At 40.7% G+C, this 24,999-nt stretch overlaps 1 protein-coding gene across 4 annotated transcripts; it reads right to left on the bottom strand.

The window, feature by feature from the left end:
* Positions 1 to 243: 243 nt before the first annotated feature.
* On the bottom strand, positions 244 to 24,766 carry pde7a (phosphodiesterase 7A). 4 transcript variants are annotated; one of them, XM_011488907.3, is made up of 13 exons: positions 23,720 to 24,766; positions 11,293 to 11,353; positions 9,424 to 9,456; positions 6,512 to 6,601; positions 5,713 to 5,876; positions 5,554 to 5,617; positions 3,607 to 3,803; positions 3,301 to 3,432; positions 3,100 to 3,191; positions 2,868 to 3,012; positions 2,687 to 2,783; positions 2,183 to 2,263; positions 244 to 2,107 (listed from the first exon to the last, which is right to left on the bottom strand). In XM_011488907.3, exons 1-13 carry the CDS (start codon positions 23,855 to 23,857, stop codon positions 1,872 to 1,874), a joined length of 1,530 nt encoding a protein of 509 aa, XP_011487209.1. In that variant the 5' UTR covers positions 23,858 to 24,766; the 3' UTR covers positions 244 to 1,871. The 4 variants fall into 4 exon arrangements, with proteins under 4 accessions (XP_011487209.1, XP_011487210.1, XP_004081087.1 ...); XM_011488908.3 differs by having other exon boundaries at positions 6,512 to 6,598; XM_004081039.4 differs by lacking the exon at positions 9,424 to 9,456 and having other exon boundaries at positions 23,720 to 24,765.
* Positions 24,767 to 24,999: the final 233 nt, after the last annotated feature.

The raw sequence follows: 24,999 nt of genomic DNA, 5'->3' as shown, positions 1-24,999 counted from the left end.
CGTGTTCTCCCTACCATGACAAAGGTGGAAAGATTTCATGTAATCCATGGACACCAGTGAGGTTCACAAATCAGAAGAAAAAAGTTTTAACGCACTCTCTAGTGGGTCTAGATGACCCAACATTAAAGTGCCTAGGATAGCACAAGAGTTAAAAGAGCTCAAAAAATGATCGGAGTGGGTCTTAAAACTCAACCTACATCTTTAACGTTTTTTTTAAGAATGGCTGAAGTATTGGAGTGCATGTTTTGAGTTATGAAAATTAACAACAGGTTTTATTATTCAAATTGGAACTGCAACAGGCATGTATCAAAAAGGTCAAAACAGCAAGGCCTTTACAAAATCTGGCTCGACACTGAAAGTCTTCCCAAAAAATGGCTGTCGCAACAAATTGTAAACAGTTTTGTCAACAGTCTTGCAGCACTTACAGCAAAATACTAATCAGCTAACGTAAGAAAAGCACCTGTTTCCTGTCAAAAACACAAGCACAATCCGAGCCACTATACAGTCCAAAGAGACAAATCAAACAAAGAAATGGAATGTTCGAATTCACTCGGCCAGTTCGTTTCCATAGAAAACACACACACACACCAAAAAACTAAGGAAAAAGTCAGCCGGAGTTGTTCCTCAACAAAAAGGCAAAGGGATTGGACAGTGCATTCGAACAAGCACACCATGCACTTGATGGGAAAGAGGAGTCGGTTTGGTCACTTAGCAGAGTTTGTGCATAGTTATAAGGCATCAGTCGAGCAGTCCTTTAGGTTTCATGTGGCTGTGAGAGACATTCTGCAGGGAGGGAGTCTCCGTCAGCTGATCCGAGCAAACACCCATCAAAGAAACCATGCACTGTCTGTCCTCTCCTCCACCTCCCTCCCTTGTGAAAGAGACAGGCAAAACCCTGAGCGAGTAGATTTGCATGGGGTGGAGTTCCAGGTGAGATGCAGGCGCAGGGGACTGACCGATCTCCTGTCTGCCGGGGACGCCGAGTTAAACCAGGGCTGGATGAGGACACATTTAAAAAAAACGACTACGGTATATCGAACAATAACACAGTTGACAGGATGTTGAGGAAAGGTCACAGAGACGTAGCTGCACACCCAGCATCACAGTTGGGAGTGCAAGAACACATGGTAGCACAGGTGGAGTCATTTATGGCATCTGGTGTGTTAGAATCAGGTTCTGCTCATGGCTTCAGCAGTGGGATGACAGTTCAAACAAGTGGTTCTTCACATCTGTGCTTCAAAGGCAGACCGTGGAGCAGACAGAATTCACCTCAGTTTAAAGAAAGAGTTCAACAAACACAGAGATGCGTAAACAGTCTTCATAGAGGCAGCAGAAGAACTGGGCTTGTCACTTTTTTTTTCTTAAACACAAGGAAGAATCTTCAATATAAATGCAACATGGCATGAATCAAAAGTCTCAGAGGGGTTTCATCTCTCAATACTCCAGTCGTCTCAGTTATTCTCCAAAACTGTTTTTTTTTTTTTTGTAAATGGCACTTCAAAAAATACCATAAAAAAAGTCTTATTCGCTCTGTACACTGCTTTCCCCTTAAAGTTCACAAAACAAAAAATAAAGTGGTGTTTTCAGCCAGTAATGCCTATTCTATTGTGGACAAATAAATAAACGGAGCAAATAAAATACAGCAGTAGGCAAATGAGGTATCTATGTATTGCTCTATGCCGAAACGGGGAAATAAAAATTAAATAAATTAAATAAAAATCAGTGGTTCACCTAGATGGTAGGCAAATGCAAAAACGAAAGGAAAAAAAAGGTGGGTGGGGCAGCAGTGTCGCACGCTCCACCTGGGGTTCTGTGGGAAAGCTCTGATGCTGGGGTCAGGGGTCAGGAGGCGAAGCAGCGCACAGGGAGTGTCAGGATTCTAGGCTTCCCTGAGGTATTTCTTTGGAGCTGCTTCCTCCTGCGACGGCATTCTCTGCGTCGGTTGCGCTGGGCCCGGCCTCCTCTGAGGCGGCGGTTTGTTCCTGCTGCAAGCCCTCCCAGCTGGCTTTGTTCAGCCCCATGTGGCCTAACATGGTCTGGGACAAACGCGAGTCGGAGAAGCGGGCCCACTCTGCAAACAGCGGCTCCACCACGTACGACATAAACCCTGGAAGGACAGCGTTAAATTAAAAAACACATTTTTAGCAAACTATAAATGTTAGCAAATATACGGCAAACTTGCCTATTTGAATGTTGCCAATTGTGTTTGCTTCTCTGTCACAAAGAGGGCTGACCTCAAGTTTGTGCTTCTTCTCAATGTCTCCTGCATGAACAGAGCAATGAAGGCGTTCAGGATCTATGCTACAATCAAACACCAAAGGAGCTAGTCTGAAGCCACATTCACACTTGGTAACCAGCGTTCCAGTGGCCACCTCCAATGAAAAGTCTACTAAATGCGAGTAGACCCATTTTTCGGGCTTCTGCGTTCAAAGCTCTCGCATTCACGCGTAGGTTCGCAAGTTTCTACGACTGTGAATGAAAAAGCCTGGAGCAAGATTCACCAGATTTGCACTGCTTCAACTTTTTGCATCAAGACTCGTCAACTGTAGGTGGTTGACAGGTGCTAGTAAACTCCCTGCTTGGACAGTGTGAACACAGTGGACTGCATGCACGGTCAAGAGCGTGCATTTAACATCATTCTTGAATGCCTGTCTGGTGTGGACGTAGCTTCAGACGGACAGATAACCTTGTTGGAAGAACTCCTCTGTCACTCTCTCGCTCCACTGTTTGCTCAGCTCCCAGGGTCTGCAAGGGTTGCAGATGTCCGCACATTTCAGAGCCATCTGAGCAGTATTAGAGAAAAGAAGCAAAATTAGAAACAGCAACGCTCCTGGGCCCAATCGGCAGAACACGAGGAGCAAACAAACCTGCAGGACAAAGTGACGGTGACTGGCGTTGCTTAAGCACAAGTTCTCCTTGTCCAGATGCATGCGAAACCTGGACAGGTAGTCGTTCTGTCTGCTGATGTCTGTGGCCAGAATCAGGGAGCCCAATTCCCTCTCCATGTTCAGACTAAAAGGAAATGATTTCACATAAGTCCCGTTAGCCGTTTCTCTACAAAACCAGCAGAATCTCTGAAAAATCAGGACACTAGCTGACCTGTCCTCAGCAGGTAAATGAGAGAACAGCCTGGTCTCTCTGAGGAGGCCCACTGCCGACTTCCAGTGGTGGTTTTCCAGAACTGAGGTATTCTGTTGGTAGAAAGAAAAAGCAGCACTGGCACACAAGCTCATTAACGCACATTGTGCCTTTCGAGAGGTGACGTTCTGGAGTCTGCAGAGGAACTGCTGCGTCTCTTACTCTGTAGAGTGTGGCTAGATAGTGGTCAGTCTTAATGAGGAAAGGCTGGTTGACCCCAGGATGACCCAGGTCATGTGTGGCAGCTGCTAGGAGGCCCAGGAGGATGTCATAGGAGGTCAGAGACTTTGCAAGCTGCACTCACAAAAACAAAAAAAAGAACAAAAAGATTATAAAGGGGGGAATAAGGTTATATAGATCTTTTACTGGTAGTCTATTTTGGTGCAGTGGAGAGCATATTTAAAAATGAAGGAAAACTAAAAGATGAAAGATTAAATCATCTGCAAATATCCAGGCAGCTGTTCTTACCATGGGCTCCTGCAGGAAGCAGTACATAGCCTGTGTGACATCTGCAGCATGGACAGCATTGTGGTAAGGGTTGTCGTTGTGGTAGTCCTCCTGAACCATGACCAGAAACCTCCAGAGTTTCACCATATCTAGCTGGAAGAGCTCCACCAGGCCGTACTTGTTCAGCAGGTGGAAAGTCAGTGTGACCAGGCTGTTCCCTAAGCAGGGAGGATTTCACAGTCAGATACTTGCACGTGTACAAACTTATGTTTTTTTTCTTCTTTGTGCTCCTCTCTTCAGCTTCTTTGTGAATATTTCTGACTTTTTAAATGTCCTCTATAGTCAGAAACACAAAGACAGCTTTGTCTACAGAGCTGGTTGTCTAAAGAGCTCTACTTAAAAACAACAAAACAATTGCCATATTTTTTGGAAGTGCAAGTCCCGTTTTTCTTGCATAGTTTGGTCAGGGGTGCAACTTATTCTCAGGAGCGACTTATATGTGATTTTTTAAAATAACCGCTAGAGTGGACTGACGGTGTGTGTATCAGTATTTGCTACTGGCAGCAACACAAAAGAAGAAGCACCGCTCAGCCTAACGCCGGGCTCTGCGGAATTGTTCCAAAGCAACGCAGAGGATAAAGGTTAAATCAACAGATTTAGTGGTTTAAGGTGATACAAAGAGTTTAGTGGACTTGTTAGCATGTTTTTTTTGCTTAGGTTATCGGAATAATTGTTCATATTTTGCGCTTATATACTGCATTCCACCTACGCTTCATGAAGCTAAAAAAGCATCATTGTTACGGCAGTGAAGCGTGTTTAGTCTATTGTTTTTTTTATTCTGTTATTATAATTTGTTTTCAAGGGGAAATGTTTGTTCTGTGTCCGGTATTTTGAAAAATTACATATATATGCATAGGATTTCTTTTCTTCATTATGCCTACTTTTGCTGCTGTGACTTACATGTTTACTCTACAGCGACTTATAAGTTTGAAAAATACAGTAAGTACCCTCGGTTGTTTAACATGAGGATTTTTGAGTTTTACAGTTTATTATAGGAAACCCATTTACACTTAAATATTTTAAGTAAAGTATCTTGAAAGTTAGAACCTTAAAAAAACAGTCATTTTTTGTTTGTTAGTGAAGTTTTTCCCAATTAAAGCATGAATTTTAGACATGATTTAATCTTTTTCTTAGCTATCTGCACAAGTCTCTTAGTGTAATTTTTAGTTGACTCTACTGTAAACATATTTACAGACCATTTTAAAAGTATTTTTGTTTGTTTGAGCTTCTTTTACCTCAAAAAACAGGGGGTATCTGGGAACTTTCATGTGATGACAATTCCACCCACTGAAGTTTTTCCACAGCAATTCTTTAATGTTAAAGCCGCTCTTTCTGTGATTATGTATGTGTTTTTTTATTTTCTTGGCTTAAATTAGAAAATAATAAAAAGAAACCCAAGAGCCTATTTACTTTGAAACCTTTGGTTTCTAAAGTGAGCATTCCTTAATGTTAAATAACTCATTATTTATTTATTATAACTTTTTAAAGTGACAATTACAGTTGCATAAAAAAATATGTTTGCTTGTTATTCTAGCATATATCCTTTTAAATTTGATTCTGTCAGGTTAGGTTAGATGGACAGTGTTTAAGTCCCAATGTATAGTAGCCCAATCCGATATTTTAAGTCAGATTCCCCCTAGATGGGGATAAATACACACCCTTTTTTTTAATTTTATTTTAAGAAAATAAAAACTTTTATGCTCTCGCGGGCCACATAAAATGACATGGAGGGTATAAAGTCTTAATTTAAGTAGGATTTGCTCTGAGGCTCGACTGTCTGGAAATGAGAAATGAGTCACAGAGTTATCTTCATCCTCTAGGTGGCGCCAGCAGTAACGTGAACTCTAAAGCAGAGGGAATGCATTTGAAAAAGCTTCCCATCAGTTTTCCACAAACTACTTTGCTCACCGTTTGTTAATCTATCAAAGAGGAAAATGTCAAAGTTCCAGTTGCCAACTTTCTCCAGCATGCACTGAAATAAAAGCAAGGAAAGAAGCACAAAATCATTATGGATTCAATAACCGGATGAGAAGAGAAGTTGCAGTTTTATTAATGCCGGTGTCATACTTGAGCCTGTCCGTTGTAGTCCTCATCCAGGATGTGGAGGGGAATCTGCTGGGAGATTCCTCGCAGCAGGCGGGATGAGTGCAAGTATCTCTGGAAGCTGAGCAACCTGTGAACTCTCCTTTCAGTGCCTGAGCCGTCTGATGAGGACCCATAGCCCAGCCGTGCTGTGTGCACACACAAAGGTATTTCACAACCAACGCAACAGTTGTTGATAAATTGCACATATTGTTGTTTTTGGTTTGTTGCAGAAGTTCATTAGGCTGGAAGCATCGTTTGGCTCGGTCCAGCTTGGCAGGCATCTGACACCGACAGCGATACACAAACAGTCGCTGCTGACACAGCCTCCCACGCATAAGCCTTTCGTCTGGGATCATGCAGCAGACATGCTTCGTCAGTGGTCTCTATCAAACACACACTCAACAAAGGCACTTTGTCTCTTCAACATGGGGCTATAATCCCCAAATACGTCAGCATGAGGCAGGATTACTTTTGGGTCAAAATGCCACAGAAAATTACCACAAGTCTTTAACTGTTTCACTTCATTCAGCAAAAAGGAATTCATCTGAATCACACTCCTATTCAATAAAAGCATCACTTTTTTTTGGTTCACAACTGTGTGTCATGACAACGGAAAAAAATAAAAAGGAGAAACAAACTGCATGACGACAACGTTTGAGAAGAAACTGCTTTCAAAGACATTTTTAGGTATTTATCCTGAACATTTCTGCAACTGCATCAACATTTAGATTCCCATTTAAAATGAAAAGGATCCAAAGCAATGTTAGGAAAGCACACTTACTGTGAAGTGTTCTGAAGTCGATGCGCAGGTACGGGTGGGAACTCCTTCGTTCGGGTTCAAATCCAACCTGACTTCTCACTCTCACATCTCCTAGAAGAAATCAACACTTATTTCCTCAACATTTATACTGCAAAATAATAAAAAGAACACTGTGCATCAATGTCCTCAAGCACGCAGCACTAACCGGCTTCTTGCTGTAAGTACTTATTGAGGATGGGCTTTACCACACAAACATGAAAAGGGCTACAACAGGAAAAACTCTAAATTAAATTTAAAATTCAGCCCCGATCCTTAAAACAACAGTTTTCCGGCAATATCCAAATATAGGTTTTTTTATTTTCAATTCTTTTGTCTATTTTTTGTTTAATTTCTGTGTTGTAAAGTTATTAATATTACGGATATTAGTGTGTTTTTTTGTAATATTAAAAAAAACCTGAAATATGTGTGTACATTTTTCCATTTTTTCTTTGGAAATTTAAAAAGAAAAACGCAACAAATTTATGTTTTGGACTTTTTGTTTTTTGTTATTCTATTCCATATGCTGTCATATTCTGATCCATTCAGCGTATATTATTGAACTAAATACTTAAAATGTGAGAGAACACTTAATGGGTTCCAAATTGTAAAATGTCCACAACTAAAAATCTAAACTGCAACTGAAGCAGTTGATGGAGTTCACCAGAAACATTTTTTTTTTTTAGGGGTATTTTAACAAACAAATAACTGTACAAGAATAAGTACCGTAAGTTTTTTAAGAATCACCTAACTCTTAGTAGTCTATGAACTCCTTGGGACGTCATCAGTTCTTTCCAATGAGGTAGGAATGACAAATTACCGGTAGTAAGGATTTTACATAAAAATGTCTTGTAAAAAGTTTTAAAAAGATTCTTAGCTTTTTAATTTCTTCAAGAGTTATGACACATAATAGTGATGAAACATAAACAAATCATTATATGTAGTTAAGTGGATGTTTGCTTGTTTTGTTTAAAATATATTTTTCACATTTGCTTTGTTTTTGATGTATACCTTTTTTTCTTTTGTCTCTACATGTTTGATCTTTATTATAATAAATAAAAACAGTTTGATCTCATTGTTTTACATTTTTTCAGTTAAAATAAGACCAAATTTACAGCTCGGGGTTGAGGGGTTTGTCCGGTTTCAGGTTCATTGTGGATTATTTGTGTAATATAATGAAAAGCATGTAACAAAAAAAAGAAGGAAGAATTGTATTAAAAAGATGGATATCAAGCATTACTACATTATTAGAGCAAATTGTAAAATAGTAAAAAGGTCCATGGCTCCTAAGTTTTAATATTCAAGTTTGAATGTCAAAATAAAATGCACGAACAACAGCTTCCTAATAAATGTTTTTAAAAAAGCACTTAACCCCTTGGCGCCTGAATTTATTTTAAGTTACGAAAACAAATTTTACTTGTGTTAATTGCTCTTAAGTTAAAAGCTAAATTAAGGTAAGTTTGGAGCAGAAGTAGTTTGATGCGTATTTGTATCAACAAGAATCAAGGGAATAAAACAGCTGCAGTAACTCAAGTTTAACTTCTGAAGAGTTTTCATTAAGTGGTTCATAAGAAAGTGGGCCTAAAACTGGGGAGTAGAGTAGAGTAGAAGGGAGTCATATTTTTCATCAGAAATCCATCTTAAATGGATACTACAACTGGAAGGATTAAAAGTGTCCGCTGAAGGGGCAGAGAGTCTACCAAACATCTCAGACCTCATTCTCTGCAGACAGAAGGGCCAGATTAATATCATTCTGCTGCAACAGCGTTACTGGAAAAACACATCAGATATGAGAAATCTGCTTTAATTACATGTGCACGGTTTTAAAGGAGGAAACGAAGAAGGAAGCAGATGTTTGGTGGATAGATCTGTGTAACAGCAGTGATAAAGGTTAACATCTAAGACAGCTTTTTTTATTTTGGTACTTTTGTGAACTTTCACTAAGAGAGAGACGGGATTACCAGATGAACTGCTGCCCCGGTTTATTGGAATAGGAGTGACTTCCCACAACAGAGTGTCATGTTGGCCAAGACTGCAGCAGTATGACGTCAAGGCCTACCTACTGCTGGAATGCATGTTGCACAAGTCCATATTGTTGTTGAAGTTGTCAACAGCTTCATATCTACAGTGTCCCTTTGTGACTCTACAGCAGAGCCGGTTGGGTCGGTTCAGTCAAAACATCTCTCTCTCAAACATCAGAGGCTGAAACTCAGCCGTGACACATGCAGAGAGGTAACAACTGAACATAAAGGCACCGTTTGTAATTTTGAAGCCCATTGGCTGACAGAAAAGCAATGGGCTGCAAAGACATAAACCCGTTGATATGGTAGAACCCATCTTTTTATGTGTATTTACAGCAAACCATAACAAAATTGGATCCTTAAAAATTTGATTTAACCAGTGCTTGGTGTGTACAAGGCATGTGTAGGAACAGCCGCACACACAATCGCACAATTTCACGTCTCAGAGGAGAAAACAGACAGAGAAGTTGAACAGCTGAGCATGCAATGTCATGTCAGGACAGTCTGATCTACTATTAGTACACAGCGCCACAGAGAGTGGTTCAGACCCCATCTATGACTGTTTTTAGTAGTCAGGCAGAGCAACAAGATCAAGATTTGGACCTCCCCACCCCAGACGACGGCCAGCTTGCTTGTAGACTGTCAGTCAAGAGCAGCGAGAGCAAAGTGAGGTGACAGGATGGTGCTGTGACACTGATGCTGCAAAATGCTTGATTGTCGTTTCAGGCAAGACCCTATTATGGCAGAGTAGGAACCAAGGTGCTAAACGGTGCAACGGCGTGTTCCAGCATAGCACTTCAGGGTTGTGTCTCGTGTGCGTCAGAAATAAAAAGCAAAGTCGCAAGAATGTGTTCTCACAACCAGCTTGTTACTTACTTGCAAACAGCTCTTTGAATACTACACAAGCTCCTATCAAAAACACCAAAAAACTAAGAATTACTCTTCAAAGCCAAAAGGAGCCTGAACAGGATGCTGAAAAGCTGCAAAGTTTGGACAGCAACATGGAAAGTTACAGCGGCCCTGAAATGCGAATTACATCAACAAATCACTCCACATATTAACGATCACCACGAAAAAGAAAAAAGCCAAAATAAAAAACATTGCATTTAAAAATGATTTCAAAAAATCCAGAAACCAAGACAAGTAAAAGAAAGTAGGTATTATAGAACATGACTGTTGGGATGATGACGTCTGAGTTTTGAAGAAGAGCGAAAGCAGAAGGATGTTTTGCCCGAATTGTGGTGGTAAAGAGTTGATTGAGCAATCACTTTATTTTTGCAGTGGCTAGAAGATTTTTCCATGTTCAAAAGGTAAACAAACATCGTCATCCAATCAGTGACGTCCCATAAAACCTTCTTTTTCCGGTTTCTTATTTGGTTCCATTTTTTAACATTTCACTGTGATTTCTGGAAATTACTTTTGTTTTCTGAAACACTTCCTTTTTCATTGTCATTGTGCTCTTTAATATGTTCTTTTTGCATTGAGTGATTAGTTGATGTGATTTGCACTTCATGGCCACTGTAGAAAGTGACAAAATGGCAAAAAGAAATAAAAATCATCTACAAAACATTCCAAGGCAGCCAGTGTTTTCCCTCGTGTGTACATCTGTCACATTTGCAGATGCATGGACTGGGGTTTAGCACGTGTCTGCACATGTGTGTGATTAGTGAGTTTCCAGTGTCACAGGGTCCATGTTCCCCCTGCGGTGCATTAGTGCTGCCTCTCCGGGGTGGATGTAGGTCATGTCATTATAAGTGATGTGGCAAACGCTCCCAGTCCTGCTATTTGAAAGCACACCAGCATTAGGCCTGACACCCGTCTGCATTAGTGCGTCTGTCCTGCTCAATCTAAAATGTACAGACACACAGAGAGTTTTCTCATTTAGCCAAGTGAAATGATTAAAGACATGCTGTCACTGTGACTACACACAGGGCAGCAGTCAGATTACGATCAGGCTGGGAAGAAGGAGGAGGAGCAATTATATGAAATTTTGAATAAACTGTAGAAAGAGCAATTTGGTTATCACTTGGGAGCTGAACTGATTCTTTTGTTGTTTGGCAGTTGAATCTCATTCATGAGATCGATTTGGGAGCGGCGTTGACAGAATGACATGAAAATCTTTACTTTTCTAGCGAGCCCTCAATAACAACCACTAAACCGTTGTAAAGGGTGGCATAAGTCACACCCGAGGGCACATCTGTATTAAGCAGACAGACCTCAGGGATGCAACAAGGCTCTGATCACATCTGTTGCCAAAGGCCTGATTGATCGGCGAAGCTGACTGTCAGAGCTACGAGCCAAGCATCCTCTCATCCATTTTCTAAACGGCTTAACCCCGTATGAGTCAGTAAGGGCAAATAGACACGCAAACACCCCCATGATGTTTACACGAAGACACTTGTGCATAAACATGCCAGCATTCAGCCCGTTTCGGGACTCAGGTAAAAGCCTGGGACTGAACTTCAAAGACTCGGCACTGCAGATGCACACAGTTTACGCTGGTTGTGAATGAGAGATTAGGAACAAGGCCAGGGATTGAGTGCATTTCAAATATGTGCACTTTAGGGGGATCTTTTTCGCTTTATAATCTCCACACCCCCCACCCCATCTGTTCCCCTGCCTCTGCCTGTTTGAGCTATTCTAAATTAAGAAATGTGCATCATCACGGAGCAAATAAAGCTTCAGATGTTTGAAGAGTGTGTTGTGTGCCTTATGGCAGTGCGCTGAAAGCAAGGAAACATTTACCTAGCATTCGAATATACAGGGCGGTCTGATCAGAGCTGTCGTAGGAGATGGCCCCTCGTCTCTGGAAAGAAAAACAGACATCATCAACATAAAGTTTTAACTTAAGTGACAAATGATTCTTATATCTCATCTTCCCAAATTCCACGCAGAAACAGGAATCGCTTTTCTCACAATTTAAAGACCCACTCCAACGAAAACAGTGTTTTGGGTGTTTTTAACATGGCATTTTTTCTGATGATGGAGGACATGTATAAAGAAAATTAAACCGGAAAATTGCATGTCTGAGTATTTCTATATTCAAATCGTCGTGAGTCAGGACCAGATGAAAAAATGCAGTTTAAAAAAACTGCATTCGTGATAAAGAAATTTGAATGAACTAATGCTGCTCTGCAGAAACTAGGTCTTAGAAAATGAAAATGATTTTTTTTGGCTGAAAATGGCATAATCATAATTAAAAGACCACTAGGAATGCTTTTAAAGTAGATCAAAAGAGGGTCGGAGGGGGTCTGTAATGTTTACACGTTGTGCGGTGAGTGGAGGGTGGCGCAACGCTGCAACAGTCGATTCTAATCTGTGGGGAGTCTAAAAGTGTGTGTACTCTGTTGCTATACTGATAAACGTGTTCCAGCTCTATATCATCGGCCTGATATGGGACTGCTATCAGTCATGTCATGTGAGAAACATGTGAACACAAAGAAACACAAACACACACCTTTTCCCATAACAGAAATGATTACGTCCCATCCTAATCCCACCCCTAACCAGAGGCTTTCTGTAATGTTTACTTCCTTAAAAAATGCCTGACAGAAAGACTTTAAAGTATATAGAATAAGTGTATAGAATAAAGGTACTTCCCCATCCTGAAGTAAGAATCGGTTTGAAATTTGAATGTATTTGAATTTGTATTTAAATTGACTTTGGAGGAAATGACAAGAAGAAAAAAAAACTTTAGTGCACCAACCTGTCTTTAATGATTAATTCTTACATCTTCTTTCTCTTTCGGCTTTTCCCATCAGGGGCTGCCACAGCGAAACAACCTCTCTTTCGAGGATGAGTCACACGGTTAACTTGGCAATGTTTTACGCCGGATGCCCTTCCTGATGCAACCCTCTCAATTTATCCGGGCTTTGGACCGGCATGGAAGCAGAGAAGGGAACAGGGAGCAGCCCAGATTCAAACCCTGGTTTCACGGATGGAAGGCGCCGCAAACCAGCACGAGCTAAAGCCAATGATTTACTTTTACATATGAATGATAAAAATGTCATGAGGATAAAACCTGAAGCCATTGTTAAAATATTTAAAAACCTACACATTTTTTATCTCATTATCTAGCAAATGTTGCTGTTTTCTTCTTAAAGATGGAGTGTTAGGGCCACCATAAATGAACAAAAAAATAGTTATACGACAACAAGGTCGTAAAATTTCCAGAAAAAAAGTCGGGATATTACAAGAATAAAGTCATAAGGAAATGAGGAAAAAGTTAAAATTTCACGAGAATGAACGCGTACATTTGTAAAAAACATAATTAAACCAAATAAAGCTGTAAATTTATGCTGTCATTTTTTTCCGAAAAGTTACATTTTACATTTAGATTTTATTTCAACAATTTCATTTGTTACGGACAATTTAGAGAAATAGAATGGACATCACACTCCTCAAGATTCTTGCTGAATCTGCCTTTTTTGTAAATGTACAACTTTATTTTTACAGAATATTTTAAAAACTTTTTTTTTTACTTTGTAAAATTACATCCTTTTTAAATGAATGACTTCATTCATGTAAAATGTTGACTCTTTTTTCATAATGTTACAAATGTACTCCTTACTATTTTCTTGTCAAAGAATTTTCCTTCCTGGACATTAAGGATGGATCATAAAAATGTACCAATAACGATAAGGATTAAAAAGAAACTGCCTATGTAAACACATCAATTAAGAATTTAGTGGATTTAATAAGAAATAAATGTGATACGTGTTTTTTTACAGCCACATTTATCCCTTATGATGTTTTGCCATGAGTCCAAATGGATCGGATTGAAATACATATATGAAATCCACTATAAATAAATATTGAAAGTGCATGTTTTGTTAAAGAGCCTATACCACGCTTTTTTAAGCCTTTCAGAGTAAACTAAGTCCATATATACCGTATTTCCCGGACTATAAGTCGCTGCGGAGTATAAGTCGCACCAGCCCAAAAATGCATTATAAAGTAGAAAAAAACACAGATAAGTCGCACTGGACTATAAGTCGCATTTTGACGGGAAATTTATTTGACAAAATCTGAGACCAAGATATAATAACTTGCACACCCTCACATGACACAATCATAGCAGACTGTTTATCTCATAATTTGACAGTACAGTGATCCCTTGCTATATCACGGTTTACTTTTCACGGTTTCGCTACTTCACGGATTTGCATCGTGCATTGTGTTCTGCATTCTGATTGGCTAAAAAAGTCACTCCGCTTCTTCTCTACCTGCGCGTCAATAATGTTGCAGTTTAATATGTACACGTACGTAAATCAGCTTTCCAAATTACGTACATGCAAATCATCTTGCAATTTCCTGTTTCTCTAAAACCCATAGAAAAAGAGCGACACCAACTGTCAATCACTATGTTCTTCTCCCGAACAAACACACACAGCTGCACCGCGGGCTTGAGAAGGAGAAAACACTGCAGCCTCTCAGACTGAAGAGCAGTGAAATACACCTGAGCCACTATTTGTCCGTTTGTACTTTGTATTTTTTTCATGATCATTTTAAATTTTCTCCCGTTTAATTCAATTACTCTCGGGTCGCGGTGGGCGGGGCTAATCTCCGCGATTTGAAGCCTTCTGTTCACATTGATGATTAAAATTATTATTTGACAGTACTGTACAGAAGTTATTTGTTGAAAAAAAAACGTTTTTAAAGTACTTTGATTTGTGAAACAAATGTTTGAGCCTGTAAAATGGTTTGTTCTTCTTTTCAATGTATACCAGAGTATTTAATTGTATAATAATTGTTAAAAAAAAATAGAGGTTTCTACTTCACGGATTTTGCCTATCACGGGTTCTTTTTGGAACGTAACCCCCGCGATAAACAAGGGTTTACTGTAATTCTTTCTCATACTTATTTATTTATTCCTTTCATGAAGCATCATTGGCCAACTAATACTCTGTTTTCATCCTGTATTTGTAGAAACAGTTGTCATTTTTATTGCATTTCTGAATCTATGAAATCATTGGAAAATAGAATATTATGTTTTTAGCCTTCAAGATCTTACTGTAAAAAAAGGTTTGCTGATTCTCTGAGTCACTTAACATACTCTTAACACTTAACATACCTCATACATCAAATTGACCCAGGAACATCATCTCTGTTCCTCACAAATGAACATAACAGGAGGGTTAACAATGTCTTTATTTCAATTTATTTCTAATATAAGTCGCTGCGGAGTATAAGTCGCACCCCTTGCTAAACTATGAAAAAAAGGGTGACATAGTCCGGAAAATACGGTAAATGGTAAATGGCGTATAGTTGTATAACGCTTTTCTACCTTCCTCATACGGTATATCCTTTGGCACACTCAAGAATGAATCTTTTTCTCAAATATGCGTTCTTTTCACAGCTCATTTTTCTAACCAGAAGTAAGACGACTTGTTCTCTGAGGCACCGCCCATGAAAACAAACAACATCCAAGCCTTGCAAAAGCGAGAAAGTGGGAGTGTTTGTTAGCCTGGGGGCGGTGCTAGTCTACGTCACAATGTGAGAACCCGCTTGTTTTCCTGGATTGGGGTTGGGCTGGCGCTCAGAGAGCAGGTTTTTAGAAGAATTAAGAGAAATGGGTGACTTTTTTAAGTTGTCAAGACCCGTACTTATAAGTCAATTTGGAAAAATGTCGATATTTTCATAGAAGACCGTCCGTCGTTTGTTTCCCCTTCAGGAAAACAAAGCCCTTTGACCTGCATCTTTTCTCAGAACTCTTATTTTTGTTTTAATTCCTTTGGCAAAGCTTTCTATTCAACACTGTCTGAACTTTTTGTTAGGAGCGCCTCTGTCGTCACCGTCTCCTCTTATCGTGAACATGATCATAAGCTGAGAACTCATTAGCATAAGAAAACTTCAGACAACAAGTTCTGGGAGTGTCTGCCTGTTGTCATGCAGAGAGTTTACCTGTAGCATAATTCCAATAAAATATTTCAATGTTACGCGTTACTTCTTGAAGCATTTTATCCACGGCAAATGAGTTTTATGTGGAATTTCCAAGAGGAACTGCACTATAGTGTTTTTATTAACGACTCCTTAAACAAGAATTCATGCCTAGTTTAATGTCATGTAACAGGATGAAGAATGGTGCTGTATCCACGATGAACCTCATCTGCAGTCAGTGATTAAAATAAGTACAGAGGAAGCTCAAAAGGACCAATAAATCTAAAATGGAGAAGGTTCTGAGAAAGAAAGAAAAAACAGCAATCAAAAGTCAAAGTAAAGCAGCTGCATCAGAAGCTTTCAGGCGCATTTTTGCTCTGTTGACAGATAACTGCTCCGGGCTGTGCTTAGGCGTTGGTTCACCTCTCTGTGCACTCTAAATGTCCTGGCCCCCCTCCAGCAGAATCCCTACATTATCCATCGTGGGGCTCCCTGCATCTTGGGTTACCCAATAACCACTAACAGGCAGATTGGCCCAACTCACTGCCAAACAATGACTTTCCACTCAACCTAAAGAAACAAGAAAAGGAAAAACAAACTATTTTGTTCATGTGTGATCCTTCGTTGACCCCCCCACAAAAGCATGGTGAGATGCTTAGCCTGCACGGTTATTTGTGCCTCTTCCTTTTTTGGAGGGAAAAGCTTAAACAACTTTTTTTTTTGGTCACATCCCAGTAGCTTCAGCAGCCCAGTGACCCCAATCATTTTATTACAGCCGCAAACACAATGTCCTCCCTAATGCGCTCATTAATTCATAGTCTATTAATGTACTTCACAAACACTAGCCACCTAATAATTTCGGCCCTTTAAGCCCATGACAGCTGCCAATCTGGAGCTAATATTTTACCAGATGGCAAACAGCTCCAGTCAGAGCAGGTAACATGCAAGGCTGTATTTTAGTGTCAACAGGTCTGTGTGTTTACACGGCACCTGTGTTTAGCATGAGAATTATAGATAGTGTGCATGTATGCATGGACTGTGAGTGAGAACTGCTTAATGCGGTCTACTGGGCTGCTGCTGGTAAAGACCAGCCCTGCACACACTTTCCCAAACTACCCCTTTTTGGTTTAGGTTCGCTGTATGCAAATGAGGCCACAAACCAAACCAGGTTGCAGAAGAAAAAGAAAGACAGAAATGTCACATCCCTATTAGCCAAATGGAACACACCCCTGTCACACCTTCCAGCTGAAAAACAAACACATCTGCACACCAAAGCTTTGGCCAAGTCTATGAACAGCACTTCTAAGGAGCATTAATCACAGGTGAAGAGTTTCATCAGCTCTACAATGCATAATATATATTAAAAAAATAAAAATAAGAAAAAGAACTGAAGAGTGTAAAAGGATCCAGATGCTGTCTTGTATTTTTCAGAACAAAACAGAAATTCACATTTTAATTATGATGTTTAGTAGTTGTTTATTTGTTCTATGTTTAAAGCAGTGCTTGAAAAATGCATAGCAGACACAATACAGAAGTGACTGAACCTCCCATTCTGAATTGATGTTAGCATTACGACCGCGCAATATGAAGAAAAACAGGTATGACGATGTAACTTGGAAGAGATGAACAACTAGCAAAACAAAAAACAACAAATGCATCAGGCCTGCACAATAAAGTTATCGTTATCGCCATATAAAGCTGCGCAATACGCATATCCCAAAAGACGGCAAAAATTGTGATAAACGGTTGCCTTAAATGTGCCAAAACAATCTTATGGCAGCTTTAAGTATTTAACGAATCAAATAAATCCATTTATGCATTTGACCAATTAGATGGAGCCCTTTTATGTTAGATGTTCGCCTCCTATGTAGACCAGTTTAATTTAGAGTGTAATTTAAGTTATTTTGACTCTTATTTAAATGAAACTGTTGCAGTGAAATGAAAATTATGTATTTAGTTGTTCTGCTATTTGTTCATGTATCACAAGTTATAATGTCATCACAATATTGATCACTAATATCGCAAATCACGGGTTTTCCTCATATGCAGCCCTATAATGCATCATTTTTTTCATTTCACTAAACAGTTTTATTTAAATAAAGTTCAACATAAATTGAATTCCAAATGACCCTCGTCTACATAGGAAGCAGGCATCCAACATAAATGGGCTCCGTTCCATCTGATTGATCAAATGCGTATTACACGTCCACATGTGTAAACACTTAAGGGAACCGTTCATCGCAGCTTACGCCGTCTTTGGCAATTTACGTATGACACAGACTGATGATAAATTTGCCATCTAATGTGCAGGCCTGGTTAGCGTCGGAGCAAAAATGCATCCAAGCACTGTGGAGGCTTCGTTTTTAAAAGCAGAATGACAAAAATGAGACACAAGAAAACTAATGAGAGAATCGGGTAAAGCAGTCTTAAACCATTCTTTCTTCAAAAAACAACAACATTTGTTTCTTACAGGTAAATAAAAAAGTTTAAACTTACTTTGCAGAGTTAATTTTTTTGATTAAATTTTTTTAAACAGGAGAAGGACCCCATTTCCCAAAAGATTGAAGTAAACAGAAAATGTTGACTTTTGAATATGTGTAATCTACATTATAATCTAAAGGTATATGTAGTTTAGGTTTTTTTTTTTACAATTTGTTTTTTAGTACTTGCCTTTGGTTTTATTTAATGTTACAGGGGGGGAAATTGAAATACTAAATAAGAAAGTTTTACAAAAAGTTTCCACTTCACTCTTATTGGAACATGGTTATATTTATATATGGGTTTTTCTTTCCACACTTCATGTGGGAACTTCTAGGGTTGTTTTTGAAAAGGTACCAGCTGTTGGCTTCATAAAAACTGAGTGTAAGTACATTTGGGCTTTCTCCCAAAAAACCCCGGGTGGTTCAGCGTCCTTATCCGAGCTGTTGATCCCAGGTGTGTTACAACAAAGCTCCATGGAAACCTGCCAGTCACTTCAGGGCCCAATGACAACCACATCAATGTTCTTTGGCGATGATATTTTGCTCTTTCATTTAGGATTGCTAACAATTTTCCCTGTGATAACATCTACCAGCTGGCAAGGCGAGTCTCAACTCGGTGTGTGCTGTCCAAAAATGCACTCGTGAACTGCGATCACAAAACTTAGGTTCAAGCTGGTTTTGTTGTTGTTGTTTTTTTAGGATGCATTAGATGTCAGTCGTCCCAGGCCTCACATTTACTTCACTTCAAGCTTTTCAATCAACCTAATATGTGGTTTTGGACTGTGGGATAAAGCTGGAGTTTCCAGAGTTAATTCCCTCAAGGAGGCCAAGCCGAGATTCAAACCAGATACTTCTCTGGTGAGACAAGAGCGCTGGCAGAAACCCCCCCCCGTTTTTATGGTCAAGTGTAAAGAAAAAAATCATTTTTATAAATTCACCTAACTTAATACTATTTAGCATATTTGTATTAGGTTTTGATCCTTTCGTGCACTAAAGCCATTCGGCAGTTGAAGTTCTTTTCGCATGATTCAACAACCAGGCTACAAAATAAAACCCCTTTTTCTCAGATTAACGCCGCGCAACAGAGCTCCATGTCTGTGTCCAGATGTGGTCGATTAAAGGGAACGTCTGAGATAAATTACGTCTAAAAAGAGGAGTGGCAATGAAGCTTGTGTACGTCTCCTCATCGTGATTTATAAACACGCAAAAATAAAAAGCATATGCCCATTTCTGCAGCTACGAACATACAGTTTTTGGCATCTGACCCTTGAAGGCAAACTAAACTATTTGCTTACAGCTTTGCAAATTCAACAGTGTTTGTTTTGTTTGGATTTTTCTGTAATGGTAACAGTCTTTTCATTGTATTTGCTGCACTTCCAAGTGGGCTGCTTTACATACGACTGTGCGCCTCATCTCTTACTGCCTGAGGTCGCCGCACTCAGGTTTCTGAGGTCAAGACCTAACGTCAAAATTTGAACCTTGTGAGTAAATCCAGAGCTACACTTCGGTGTGAAGTAAAGACCTACATGACCTTCCTAGAATGTCATTGCATTCTACCAGTCAAGACGTGCAAAAGCTCTTTCTACAACTGAATTTTGTTGCTTTTGGTGATGTTTGTTTTTTAAGACACATTTTTGTGCAAATTAAACTGTAATATATCCTTAAATGAAAGCAGATCAGTGCTTTTCTTATTGTTCACAGCATTGTAATTGAGACAGTATTGCAATTAAACACTCATCTTGCACTTTACTTGCAACACCAGTGCAACACTTCAGTCAAAAGTCAAACTTGAACAAAGGATGGTCCTGTTGAGGTGCATACGTCAGCATGTAAATGAGTGTGAGCTATATCACTATAAACTGATAGATCAGCAACAAAGAGACACACAAACGACCAGCTGGACTCGGCGCCGTTTCATAAACTGAACGCTTCCTTTTGAGTTATGACCTCTCGCAGCGCTCCGCTGTGTGGGACGCCACATTCCGGTAACTGAGTGCGAGGCCATAAACACTGGCAGGTTCGCAGCAATCGAGTGCCTCTGCGAGTTTGTACACCAGCCGCGGCATACACAAAAGCCCTAGAGTGTACCTGCTGGAAGAGTGTTTTATAGGCCCTATGTCCACCGTGACCCACTTCAGATGCAGTGAATTTGGAGTGAGGACTGCAGGTTTGAGGAGGATCCGATGCCTCAGCGAGCAATGCTGCACTGGTTGAACAGATTGAAATCAGCAGCTTTTGGGGAGGGGTTGTTTGGCTGGAAAAGAGTCATAAGTTACCTCACTTGTTCTTTTTTTTTTTTTTTAACAATTATAACTGCAGTGCTCCATTAAATAAGCTGAGTGCAGGGCGAAGGGCAGGGGTTGCTTCATGTTGTCACAGACTGTCTGCCCCGGTAAAGGAATTTCATTCATTTCAAACATCATCCTCAGGCTCCAATTGCTTCCTGGGGCTAGCTTAATGCCCCCCACTCCACCACCACCCTTTCTTGGAATTTTTTTCTGAGCAGGCCAAAACAAAAGCCAGGTCACAAACCAGTGTGATCTCCTTGTGGTTCGACGCCAAACAAACGTCTCGTTCCTGTGACAGTTTGCCCGCCTGCAGACCTGCACGTGTTTCAGCCGGGGCTGGTGACGCCGTTTCTGTGTGTTGATGTGTGCAGGCGCATTCTTACGGACGATTGCACCCAACGCTGCTGTGCAAAAACATTGTGGTCATGTAATAAAAGAAGGCCCCTTGCACAGACTGGCAGACATGAAAAAAAAAAAAAAAAGCGCTCGCTCTTAAGTGAAAGCTCACATTTTGGTGTTGCAGGGGTTAAAGCTTTTGTGAAAGATTGTGACACACTCAAAATCTGAGCCTGAAGGGCTCCTTCAGCATTCTTACCACATCCTGAAACCGAGTCAATCTGACGGCAGTTCAAAAATAAAAAAAGGTACCTCCCTGACACAAAAGGGACTGGACTGCATTATCTAATGACATTGTGCAAAGAAGCATCCATGGGGTGGCTGGATCAATTGCTTCTACATCCCACCCTCATGCACCAGCTTATCGCAATCTTGTCTGCACTAAATCTCAAAACTAAGAGTTCATCTAGGATCAGTGGCAACAATGGCACGTCTGACTGTGACACGGAAACACTGGTTCGTTTTTCAGTGTAAAATGCTTTTTCTCTGCTATTACTGGAAGAGACAACATGATTTATTGATTCAATTTATTTTTGTTTGCAAAGTTGTAAACGGCACGGCCGTGTGACTGCCGGAGAGTCCTAAATTCTGACTTCTAGACGCACGGCGTGGAAACCCAAGCCCCCTCCACGTGTTACAAAGCTGCACAACTGCATGTGTACAGTTTCAATGAGAACCACAAGCCTGCACGTCACTCCTGTTATTCAGCCCGTCCTTTCAATTTGCACCAATCAGCCCAGTCTCCTTCCTGTGTTTGCCTTTCACTTTTTCGAGACATAGCTGGAAACCAGCAACGATCACTGCATTCTAGCAAGAAAAGGCATAAACGGATAAACGGCTCTGTTTATTTGATGCCATTTGGAACGCCTCTGCAGCAGCATATTTACACCCAGCCATATGCATTCCACAACCAGAGAGTGACAGATTCTTCTGAGACTCAGGCATATCTTTAGACCTGCGCGCTCGTCCTCTGTTTACCAGAGGAAATGTCGTTATCTGCAAGGGAAAGGGAGGGGGTTGCTGACGAAAAAGAGAGGGAGCCTGCGAGTAAAGCTGAATAAGATAGCCAGAGAAAGAAACAAACAAAAAAAAAAGACGGAGACTCTGGCCATCTGCGAGTCTGGCAGTTGGCCAAACCACAACCCACAGGGCCCAGGCACATGCTAAACTGCATCTTTCTGTAATAGGAGATTCCATTTCTACATCCACAGACAACAGGCCTGTGGAACTCCACACACACACACACACACACACAAAAGAAAGAAAGAAAAATCTCAGCAGCCAATAAGGGCAAACGCACCCTTACGGTCATAAATAAGGGCCGAAACACAATATTTGCACAAGTGTAATTGCTATGCAACAAAAGGCGATGTGACACTGAGTGAGTACATGCATATGCATGCATTCTTTATCCATTTCAGCAAATGAGAAATGACTGGAGTTGGCAGTGGTTCATGACTCACTGCCCATTTCTGTGTAGTGTTTACACCTCCAAAGAAATATCCAGATATGCACAACACCTTATGCAGAGCAAGAAGGGCTGAAAGAGGAGACAGGAGACACAGATCTTAAAACCTTAACTTTGTGTTTGCATGAGCAAGACAAGTCCAGCTAAGTTTTGGGGCAAGAAGCTTTTATTTTGGCTCAGTTATGAGAAAGAGCTATGATCTAATAGAATTTAGATCATTGGATTTGACAGTTAAAGACCCACTGTGAGGAAAATCTGCATACATGAACATGTTTTGTCGCATTTTCTCTAAAGATGGAGTACATGTATGAAGCAAATTAAGCTTAAAAATAGCATTTCTGAGTATTTCTTTTTTTCACATTGCTGCTAATCAGGAGCAGACCAAAATCCCATTAGAAAGAGGGTATTTGTGATGTAGAAAATGCAATGGGAATGCTCCACTTCATATAATGCATCCACGTGTGGACGACTAGATCCATGTGCGTCTTCCGTGCGTTTTCCTGACCCTAACCCGAGCTGGCATCTGTTGCATTGCTAATGTTAGGTCGGGGGTGTGCGGGGCTGTACGCTAGTGTACTGTAAGCTAGAAACAAGGAGGGGAAGGGAGGGTAGGGTTTACACCAACGGTCCCACCCACAACTCAGAGGTGAATTTCTAATGGCTTACAGCCACTCTGCACAAACTATGTCCTAGAAAACGACAAGGTTTCTTTTTTTTTTATTTGCCAAAAACTGCATCCTTAAAATTAAAAGACCAGATCAAAAGATAATCGAAATGGGACTTTAAAGGCTGATTTGGTGTTTGATGGCTATATCACCCAACTATTGGCAAGTAAGAAATGCCTGAAAGGGTAAAAGGGAAGACCACTTGACTTATTTAGTTATACCAATCAACAGGATTGGTATAATGGGCTATGCATTGATTTTGAGGGGACTGCCTTTGTGGGCGCCTGGGTGACAGGGTCAAGGCAGCCACACATGGATGGTTAAGTGGAGCAGGGATCTGCAGTTGACACTAATGGCTCCCCCAATAAAAAAAAAAAAGTCCAAACAAATATAGTAACCTAATGTTGAGCTGATGAGCAACTGAGCTGTGAAAGAAGCCATTCTTCCATCTATTTATGAGCAGCTATAGGAGGCTGTGGCCCCATAGACTCTGAGGGCATCCCCCACTATTAGTGGGAGAAAACACACACACACACACATACACATACACACAGGTCCAACATTTTTAACGCAATAATGCAGATGTTTGATAAAAGAATGCACACGACAGTGCTCATATTTGCGTGCAAATGAGAGTCATGCAGACCATGAAGCTGCAGCTTCCATCACCAATCTGCGCACAGAGATGTTTCTAAAGACATTTCCCTCTCCCTGCACATATTATGACAGGGTAAATCCCAGGAGTGCATTTAACCAACAGAGCCTTAATCGGGGGGCGGGCAGCATGCACAAACACAAAGTTGGGAGACGTCTTGCGTGTGTCTCAGAGATAACATGTTGAACGCTTCCGTGCAAGAGCCTGCATGCACTATTAGGGCCTAAATATCCAGCCCCCCCACCCCCACCTGCAAGATTCCTATAGATTACTCCAGAGCAAATGCACATTTTCTTACCCTGTGGTCCCCTGCAAGTGACTTAGGATTTAAAGTTGTGTACCTGTGACAGCTGTCGTGGATCAGGAGCCCCGAAGAGGGAAGAGCTGGAGCTGAAACTAATGGCTCCCCTCCGGCTGAGGACATGCTTGGGAACCGGCCTGTCTAGAGGCAAAACCGGCAGCTGATAACATACTTCCATTGAATAGCCAAAGCGGGATCCGGATCAAAAATAGTAGAAAAATAAGAGTAATATATTCAAAACTGGGGGCTTACAAAACCTTCCAAAAAAAAAAAAGGCGGAAAAAATCTATTCAAAATAGTAAAAACGATCTAATACGAAGCGGTGTAGTATTTCTGTTCATTATGAGAGACTCAAAACTTGTCCAGATCACCTTCATCGATGCAGCGCCTCGTCTACCTCCGCCGTTTTGCCTCCTTTTGGCGTCATTTTGTATGGGGGGGGGGGGAATTATATTCGTGCCGCAGCCGCTTCTGATCCTTTCTTTCTCATTTTGTTTAAATCCGGGCCCACGGACGACGAGACCTTCTTCTTGCCATGTTCTGGGTCTTTGTGAAATCGCTTCCTCATTTTCAAAGCAGAAACAAACGTCCGCTCATTTGGGTTTCGTGGCGTCTGCGGATCCGCATATCACATATATCCCGATTTGAGCACAAGAAAAGGCACGGCCGCTTCCAAAAAATGTCATCAACATTTCATTTTCTATGCAACACCGGCGGACGAGGTGAAGCCGCTCCAGCAGGATGTGAGACCTTGACAGTCCTGGCTAACAGATCGCCGTCAGAGAATGTGCAAACACGAAGGGCTTTTCCGTCTTTTTCTGGAGCCAGATGATGAAGGACCGCTTGTCTAATTCACTGATGGTCGTAAAAACACAAATTGTCTCGCTGAGAGAAGGGGAACCCCGACGTTCCTCTCATTTACTGCGACTCCGGTAAATCAACAGGAAACGTAAAGACACGTGACACTAAACTAGAAACCAAAAACAATCAATTAAAGCCTAAACTAGTTTTTTAAATACAAATATCCCTACAACTACCTGTCTATCGACCTAAACAATTAGCCTACTGTATGCTTTTTAAAGCGCACACCACCTGCCAGAGATGGTGCTGTTGAAGCGAGCAAGGGGAAAAAAACACAACTTGACAAGTTGACCAATAGGGTGATGGTAAATGTTGTAATCTAAGCGCTGATTGGACGATACAATTGACTAATATAAAACGGCTTTTATGATTGGCTGCAGGGCCAGGGCGCTCCTCGACCGAGTCGCTTGCAGGCGGCATGGACATTCTCAAGGGTATTCCTGCACAACGGGGCTTGCC

The sequence above is a fragment of the Oryzias latipes genome, chromosome 20 (genome assembly GCF_002234675.1).
Source record: "Oryzias latipes chromosome 20, ASM223467v1".
Classification (NCBI taxonomy): Eukaryota; Metazoa; Chordata; class Actinopteri; order Beloniformes; family Adrianichthyidae; genus Oryzias; species Oryzias latipes.
Note: the sequence above shows the minus strand (reverse complement) of the source record. Positions and strands in the feature narration are given on the sequence as shown.